This window comes from Penaeus vannamei, chromosome 19, assembly GCF_042767895.1.
Source record: "Penaeus vannamei isolate JL-2024 chromosome 19, ASM4276789v1, whole genome shotgun sequence".
Taxonomy (NCBI): Eukaryota; Metazoa; Arthropoda; class Malacostraca; order Decapoda; family Penaeidae; genus Penaeus; species Penaeus vannamei.
The window spans coordinates 19,678,952-19,688,617 of record NC_091567.1 but is presented as its reverse complement, the minus strand read 5'-3'; the positions used below and the strand labels follow the sequence as shown (position 1 = coordinate 19,688,617).

Below are 9,666 nucleotides of genomic sequence, written 5' to 3'. Positions count from 1 at the left end.
ACTTCCGTACTTTTGGACTACTATACACGGAGATCTGTGTATATAGCTACTGCGAAATAATAAACTAAATACCTTTATACATGGAAACATCAAACTTCAGACAATATGTAGTATGAGGTGGGGTCTGAGTTGGGAGATAAAACCTATATAAATCGATAGACCAATACAAACCAAGACACTTTTCTTCAATGGCAATATTTGTGCAAATGCTTCCCGAAGGTGTAATACGTAAATGAACAGAGGTGAGGGCCCAATTTTGCTTTTCATGACGAAAGTAAACATTGGACTGGACGCAGAACCAATTACTGTGCTGTTCAGACTAGTGCATGTATTGCTGCGCGATTGTCAAAAGGATATCTTGCTGATCATCAGTGTCTGCCGTTCCATATTTATGCATTCAAAGACCTTTATTAATGTTTTTTATACCTCATTTACGTGTTTTAAGATTGATTGTGCAGGTTTTAACAGGAATCAGTCTGAAGGACCTTCTGCGCATGCGTATTTTCGCATTTCTTGCCGCCAGTTTTGACAGAAGGATTTGCGGGTAGACGAAGACAGAGAGCCGGTAAGAAATGTTTTGTTTTCGTTGTTGTGTCAATTCTAAGTTATTCTTAAAACTATACAGTGGCAACGAAGAAGAATATGACCTTAATAACTATTGCAGTTTGAATTCTGAGGCCATCAAGTACCCCAAATCCTGAAAAAAGCATTAAGAACGAAGCGATCCACTATCCATAGTAGATACTGTAAGAAGCGAAGGAAAATTGACAGTTCGGTCTTTTGACATATAAAGGTATTTGGTTTATTATTTACAATATGGATGTAGCTCTATCTTGCCGCACATACTGAGATGGAGAGAATGTGTCCCAGGGGGTGTTGGGGGGTTTGCCCCCCATCAACCCTCCCCTTGGGCAGTGCCTGAGGTGCACGCCTAGTCACGGCATCGTAAATTGCTAGGTTAGGTTGGGTTATGGGTTAGGATGTTTTTTGGTGCTTGGAAGGTGTGAAATCCCGTAGATTTTGCCGAAAGATGCGTTGTATTCCCGTAGAGTTTTTCTAATTTTGGCGGGTCAGTGCGTAGACTTTCAAAGGTGGCGGGCATGTCTGTAGAGTTTCATTAACCGATTTTTAATAATTTTTGGGCTATTTTTTTGTGTTTTTGTTTGCTATTCTTCTTATTTATGCCTGTTTTACCCCATAACTTCCCTGATATACTTCATGCTAACGGGATTAACAAATAAAGCTTGTCGATAGAAGTGGTACTCAGATCTCATCAACAAAAAACATCAAGAATCGTTGAAATCAGTGGACTTCTATTCAATTCTTTCTACTGTTTGGATTGCTTTGATTTTAACCCAGTGGCGCCAGGCATGGCATGTACATACAACTCATGCCCCATTGTGTGTGTTGAACTTCGTAAATGTTTTTACATATAAATGAATCCACAAGTACTGTCAGCAAAGAGCCAATTATGTGAAGTACTTGTCTCACCTGTTTACCATTTTCCTTGATTTTCGATAATATTTTCTAGTATTTAATAGCGCTGTTAGTAATGTCAGTAACAATATAGTAAATATAATGTTTAGAACAACAATGAGAGTAGTAATATCGATAGCATTAGTAAAAAAAAATGTTTTCTTCCTTTTCCAATGAAAAGGGAGGTTGCAAGATCAGTAAATTTGGAAAAAGGTGTCATCAACACCTTTCGGGACGAAACTAAATTGATTTGATTCCTATTGTTTTTGTTCGGTTGATTCTGGTGTTCGTTTCCATCACAAATGGCTTGAGTGTCTTTTCCATACCAGAATCGTGCCACTTTATATCAAGAGCTGAGTGTGAAATTTTCAATCTCTACTGTAATAACGGTACCAATTGTCACTTTTTTGTCTAATGCAGGGGGCACAGCCCCCTACAACCCCCCAACCCCCGCCAAGGAAACATTCCTATTGATGAACAAGTATCGGGAGAGATATTGTTGGTAATATTCGGGTCTATTAGCCGGACGTTTGACCCACTCTTTCATGTCTCTCCAGAGTCTTTTCACATTCTGAGTATGACTTTCTCGGTCACCAAGATCAACAAACTCTTTGGAGTGGTTAATAACACGGTGTGTATAACCCTCCTTGTCGAGACCAAGATAAGCTCCCGAACCGTCACTGCAGATAACGGTCCCTGGAAGGATATACTTCCTTATCATAGGGACCAGAGTGTCCTTATTTTGATTAGGAGACAGGGGCGGCACTAGAGGAATAAGGAAGGAATTCTTTGACTCCAAACACCCAGATGTTACTTAGCTTGCGTCCACGACCTTACTTCTGCTTCCCAAAGCACGACTTGTCAATCTTGATAATGATATCCTCCCCTCCTATGGAGTCTTGAGTTGAGAGCCAGTGAGCCGTTACTTTGGAGCAGAAGCTCCTCCAGTCAATGCTCATTCGTTCTGCCCACCCAAGATTTTCAAATATCATTTTGTGGCTCCACTTCTTCTCCAGCCAGTGATTAATAAAGCACACAATTTTCGATGGAAGGACATGTTTCTTCCAGAAATGTTCCTTTAAAGTCACTGATGGAGAAGGAGCACTGGTTCTGCCGCTTAGTTTTGGCAATTTTCTGCCAACGGCTTCAAAACCACCGACCACTTCTTAATATACAGGGTAAATTGCAGGATTTACACAGCACTTGAGAGGGTAGCTAATAATTGAAGGCTAGCCTCGTAGTTTTCAAAATAGTTTTTAATAACCTGGTAGGGTTTAATGCGACAACCTTCACACACAGACTAATTTGAAAATTGAATTTCATAGCTTCTATTTTAGCTAATGTTCAATCATTGGATGTTTCCTTCATGAATTCTTTCCCCATTGGCCATTAAATTAAACGGACTGTCTGGTCATTTTTCAGCAAAAATTGAATTCATCGATTTTGAGTTGTATGCATTTTCGATGAGTTTCTGACTGTCCGCGTCTCCCCTGAAATTTTTAAGTCCCCCCTGCAATTTCTAAGGCGGTAGCTGCCACCTTAGATACACGAAAATATTGTGAGTTTTCACATTACCTTCGAAAATTGCCAATTGTGACAATAGAGAGGCATATAAAATATAAGGGTATCTTCAGAAAGCATATAAAATTCTCCAAAATATGAGATCAACATTCATTTTCTATGAATTATCAAAAAAATATGGAAAGATATTGAAACTAAAATAAAGATTTTTTTTTTTATATAAAATTCAAAACAAAAATTATATGCTGTTTTTAGAGAAGCTTTTATATTTTTATCTTTGGATCATATTTCATCAGTTTTATCCTTCTGCCAAATGTCTTGAACATAATGAGCCCCCCCCACCCCCCAAAAAAAAAAATGGGGGTACTTTTGGCCAATACAAGTTACCCCCTCGAAGATGGATTTTTACCTACATTCTGTCAAAAGACTTTCTAGTTTACCATATTTTTGGAAAATTACTGAAAATAATAAAAAATATGTATACACAAAAGGTCAAATACACGGTTCTGATCTGTATACACATACATATCATCATCATCATCATCATCAATGGGGGCGCATAGCCGCATCCACCCTCCGCTTCCACCTACGAGGATCCCTCATGGCTAGACACCAGGCAGGGACTCGGCCCATCTCTATTTGTTCACATCAGGTTTGGTCGATCTGCCCAAGCCACGACTTCCTCAGTCGTGGAAGTTCACAGGCCTCCTCCACCCAGGGTTGTCTCGACAGAGACAACCTGATGGGCAGGATCATCCTGAGGAAAGCGAGCCAGGTGGCTGTATAGCCTGAGTTGGCGATCACAGATTGTGCAGATAACAGGTCCTGTGCCAGTCTCACGGTGCAACCGTTGGTTGGACACATGGTCCCGCATGATCTGGCGCAAGGACCTATTATAAAACGCTTCAAGATGAGCCTCCAAGACACAGGACAATGTCCAGGCTTCGCTACCGTATAGCAAAACTGGTATTATCAGGGCCTTGAAAACCCATAGCTTGGTCCTTCTGCACAGGTACCGACATCTCCAAATACTCTTGTTGAGAGAGTTCATGACCCCTGCTGCCAGGCCAATCCGTCTGCTGACTTCATGGTCTGATAGTCTGACTTTCCTTTTTTTTTTTTTTTTTTTTTTTTTAATAAAATCGCTATTATTAATTTGTGAGACAAGTTTATATAATGAAAAGTTATTATTAATTAAATATCTTCAAGGCTATAAGGTTAGTTTCCATTGATTCAATGGTGATGCCTTTTTCCAATAATACCGCAAGATCTACAAATTGACTCCTTTGTGGCTAAGCATTGGCAGAGCCATATATGTGTAGAAACATTTAACCAAGCATTGCCAAAGGGAAATCAACATTTTCTCAACGTTAGGTTAACCCTTTTTTTTAGTTGTTAAACTGGGATGATTAATAAAATCTATTTTTTCTTTGTTGCCACTGTATTGTCTTAAGAATTACCCATAAATGTATAACAGTAGACACTGATAATTTGCCAAATATTTTGACAAGTGCGTAGTAACACATTAACTACTTTGGATATCGCAGTAATGAGTTATGCAGTCAATGTTGTTATTTCTGGCAAGGTAAACAAAGTAAACCTTAGAATCTGAGTGGTGATATGTAGGATATATTTTTTTCATTTAGCGGTGACTATGAGGCTGCTTAAGGGGACCGTCCCTGAGAGGGGGGGAGGGGGTTAAATTAAGATAGTTAGCGTATAGTATAGGTACATGGATGAGGAAACTACCAAACGAGTATTAACCGCCTGCTATGGCTCGTTGTCTTGCAGCCGGCGTGCGAGTCCCTCAGCACCCGGAGAGGTACGTCGCTAATGAGCGCCCAGGTACACCTATGTGGACTTTTGCTTGCGGCAATCGTGCATAAGGCATTTAATTATGACATTGCGCATAGATATGAGTTCGTGAATGTTCAAGGAACACTTTTATACCAATATCAGGAAAAAATTATATCACCGTGATTTATGACGAAATATTTTGTGAAATATATCTAAAAAAAAAATGTATGTTTTGTGTCCTTTTACACACGAAATATGCTTTGATCGAGACTCCCTGGTAATATGTTTTAGTTTACGTGGTAATATATACGTATATAACATACGAAGCACTAATGTTTAAAAATAGCCTTATAAGGAAGGATTGAAATATTTCTGTTACATTTCGCTCAACGGTCAGTACATCACAGCAGGGGGCAATTTGAATTGATTTGAAATTGGTAGTTACCGTTGTAAAGACCAATTCAATACGAATGTTACCTAAATGTCAGATTTTTAAACTTCGGATGTATAAGCGAGATACAGATTATTTCATGTTGAAGATGATAGTACTCAGTAATACCTGCTCTGAAATAAAAACTATATGGAATTTTGAGCTCGGTTGTATGCGTAGTCTTTGTCTGGCGTCCAAAAAGCCATCGCATCCGTTTTGTGCGTTCCCGATAAAAATGAATATGTTTAGACGTTACCGTAAGTCTTAGGCACCATAAATTGGCAAATATCCCACAACACCTAGGCGTCTGCATGATTTTATGCACTTCTTAGTAAAGATAATGGGTGCAAATGGCTAATCATAAACTATACACTTGTTCTCCTTTGCAATCTGTTAATATTGACAATTATCAAAGAAAATGGTATGAGAGGGATAACTAATATATTTTATTATTTAGATATGAAAGTCAATGTAGGCCTATTAAATTATGATGATTAATCTTTTTAACTTTATGTGCGTGCGTTCACATATATATGATCCTCCTCGAAAATTATAAACACCCAGTGACCATCTCCCCCCCCCCCCCCCCCCCTGTGTGAGGCATGGGAAATATTCAACGACTTTCTTAAGTTCTCAAATTCAATGTACTAAATTCATATACTTTTGAAATTCTCAAAATTGAACCACCATGTTGTATTCATGCCAGGACTTTATAATTAGAATGATTTTGTACTAATGTTGCCATCCACAGTTCCCCATTTCTTCAAAATAAAAAAAAATAATAAAAATAAAATGGAAAATAAAAAAAAGAATAAAAAATTTAAATAAGGTTTTTATCTGGTTTAGATTAGTTGTCTCTATGGTAAAATGCATTTATTAAGCTTTTCACACGAAAATATCAACTTTTATGAACAACGAAAAAAAAAAAAAAAGTTACATACCTTTACAGAATAGCGTCCCTATTGAACATGAAAATTCCTATTGACTTGGTAATCATTGCATTGCAAAGTACACTAAATAACCATTTTTTTTTTATATATATAATATCATTAGATTCAGAGAAAAATAACAGATATAACGAACTTTGGCAAGGGGCCAAATACAAAACGCCGTAGCTCCGTCATTTTTTTATGAATCTTCGGTACATCCCGACTCACGTAATTTTCATGCGATCCAAATGCAGTTTGTTGCTTTCACTAGAGCCTCGGCGTCCCAAGGCCATGTAAAAGGCCGATTTTTAAATTTTGCCTTAATCAAAAAATAATAATATTTTAATGCTGAAAAATAAATAAAAAGTAGTTTTTATGTCAAGCTGTCCCCCGCCAAAAAAAAAAAAAAAAAAAGGAAATTCAAAATTCGGCCTTTTACATGGCTATAGGCTAGAGTTGATCTAACACTAGTATTTTTGGGGGAATATTCTGTAAAGCGCTCTGATAGTTGGGATGTACCGAAGACTAAGATAGTCACGCAAAGATGAAGAAAATGAAAAATGCCAATATCACAGTACACCACTTTTAAATACCGTGGAAATCCTCACAGGTGCAAATTTTGTCCAAAATTAACATACTATGGCTCATTTTGTACAAAAAGAGAATAGTTACAACTTGTTCGAGAGCGTTTTTACAATTTTTGCCTGTGCTTCTTGTAAAAGTGGTCAATGTATGAAATTTTTTACCCTTTTCTTTTTTTTTTTTTAAGTTCCCTACTTCCAAAATTCACCAAATATGAAGCCGAAATTGTAAAAAACCCACTTGAACAAGTTGAAGCTATAGGGTAGTTCTGCGCAAAAATCAAATAAAATTTAACGTTTTATCATTTTGGAAGATGTGAGGATTTCCACTCCTCGCTGCATTTTCATTTTTTCTTTTGGAAATTTTCAATTTTTTGACAATATTTCAAAAACTATTTGGGTGATTAAAAAAAAAAAAAAAAAAAAAAAAAAAAAAAAAAAAAGGCAATGGGAAGGGGTCTAAATAAAAGGATGAGAGTTTAATCAAAATTGTCAAGAAAAAATAAAAAATCAAAACAGACAGTCCCCTACTATCTGTTTTGATTTTTGATTTTTCTTGCCAATTTTGATGAAACTCACATCCTTTTATTTAGACCCCTTCCCATTGCCTGTTTTTTTTTTTTTTTTATCACCCAAATAGTTTTTGAAATATTGTCAAAAAATTTAAAATTTCCAAAAGAAAAAATGAAAATGCAGTGAGGGGTGGAAATCCTCACATCTTCCAAAATGATAAAACATTAAATTTTATTTGATTTTTGCGCAGAACTACCCTATAGCTACAACTTTCTCAAGAGTTTTTTTTTTCAATTTCGGCTTCATATTTGGTGAATTTTGGAAGTAGGGAACTTCAAAAAAAAAGAAAAAGGTAAAAAAATTCATACATTGACCACTTTTACAAGAAGCACAGGCAAGAATTGTAAAAACGCTCTCGAACAAGTTGTAACTATTCTCTTTTTGTACAAAATGAGCCATAGTATGTTAATTTTGGACAAAATTTGCACCTGTGAGGATTTCCAAGGTATTTAAAAGTGGTGTACTGTGATATTGGCATTTTTCGTTTTCTTCATCTTTGCGTGACTATCTTAGTATCAACAAAACAAGGTATAAGATTAGTCTTCCAACACCATAATTCTCTATCATCTACCTGCATTCTGAAGTCTTCTGGACATTGCCAGCACGTAACGGTTTCTCAAAATCTTACGCATAGTTTAGAGTGATAGCAGTGATATGGGGGGGTCTATAAGCCTATATTGACCATTTTTTAAAATTTTTCAAAAATCCCCCCCCTCCCTCCCCCCCCCCCAAAAAAAAAAAATAGCCATTCTGATTTCGTGTCTGAATAGAACAATCCTTCTACTACTACTATTTTGGGAAGTCAACCTTACTTTTTTTCTTTTTTTGTGAATATTTTCCAGTGATTGCTAAAACACCCTAATAGGAGATTTTGAAAATATATGTCTCTTTTAAAAGAAGCACATGAGAATATTGCAAATTCTTATTGCAGCATGTAATGGATCTATTATTCAGCTACAAAATGAACTGTAATACGTTAAGATCGGACTGAAATTACGTGTGCTATGCATAAAAATGCGAAGGACCTAATAATCACGATCTTTTTTCCTTTTCATTATTTATACATTTTACATGACAAATCATGTATGAAATACTTGTATTTGATATAATTATCTATTATTTACCTATTATTATTCCTCTAATAGGGTTTTACTACGTATATTATTGATCAAAAAAATAACCGTTCTCCAGTCTATGTGTCCTTTTCTCAGTGCGGCCGGGCATCGTACTATTATGCCGTATGTCTCTTTACATCTGTGGAATATTGGTGTTTAACTCAACGAGGCCACGGGGCCAATTTCGCACTCAGACTCCCGTGAAAAGACAAAATACTTTTACAGGCCGATGTAAGAGTATGTATATAACATATATAAGCACATATGGATCATTTTCATGTACTCCATGACATTTTATTTATTTATATTGTTACTTCTGTTTGTTTCTTTGTTTGTTTGTTGACTGTTTGTTTGTTGTTTTTCTGTTTGTTTGTGTTTTCTGATATTTCTATAACTCAAAGTTATGAACAAATTTTAATAAAAATTTTACCTTAGGTTTTTCTTAGCCTAATTAATATTCTATAAAATTTTGGTGGTGATCCGGATCATTTGGCAATCCTACCCCCCCCATGGGGGGGGGGGGAGGTTTGCATTTTCAAAGTGTTTTGCTCATAGATCAAACTATGTATAATAAAAACATAAAGAAAATTAAGTACTCCTTATGAATGGCACATGTTTATTTATTTGTGTGAAAATGTTTTTTATTGTTTTTTAGACGCTTGCCAGATTTTTAAAATTATTCTGAAAAAATGAAGGTTGGTCTCATCTTATGTGAAATTTAATAAGCTCTCAGAAAATGGTCTAGTTTTTTAATTATCTCTAATCATTGCATCACAATTGCCAATTTTCTAAGAAAATGTGAAAAAGAATAATATTTCAGTCAACATCAAGAAATGGCTGCTACCACCTAAAAATAATGGTCGGGTCTTGAAATATTCAGGGGAGAACCGGGGGCTTAGGAACTCGAAAATTGCCGAAAAAAGACCAGACAGTCCCATTAAGCTTTGTTATATCCTATTCTATTTCTTCTGCTCTATAAGATGGCGGTGTCCATTTCCCTCCATCTCCTTCCCAATTCCTTGCTCGTTATTGTCATGAGGGAGCATAGGAGATGGAGACAGAGGATAAATGAAGGGGATCACTCCTACCTTAGACCTCAGATCTTGCTTCAACTAAGTTGGTGAAAGGATGAAAGGCTGTGTGTCAGTCATGAACGGCCTACAGGAGCCATGGGCACGGTATTTCCTAGGTTAATTGCCTAGCCCTTACCCCTTATGGGGACCCTGAGGGGTAGACCATTTTTT

The 9,666-nt window shown here is 36.5% G+C and overlaps 1 protein-coding gene and 1 long non-coding RNA gene across 2 annotated transcripts in view; both read left to right on the top strand.

Annotated features, from left to right (window-relative positions):
* Positions 1-232: 232 nt before the first annotated feature.
* The window catches only part of MED8 (mediator complex subunit 8), a 70,565-nt gene continuing 61,131 nt past the window's right edge, over positions 233-9,666 (top strand). Inside the window, exons 1-2 of the mRNA XM_070133592.1 lie at positions 233-328; positions 533-565. Of these exons, the coding sequence (XP_069989693.1) occupies positions 233-328; positions 533-565 (129 nt within the window). The remainder of the gene's footprint in view (positions 329-532; positions 566-9,666) is intronic.
* On the top strand, positions 4,702-6,018 carry LOC138865038 (uncharacterized). Its single transcript, XR_011399281.1, has 2 exons — positions 4,702-4,842; positions 4,918-6,018. It is a non-coding gene; the product is annotated as an uncharacterized lncRNA (long non-coding RNA).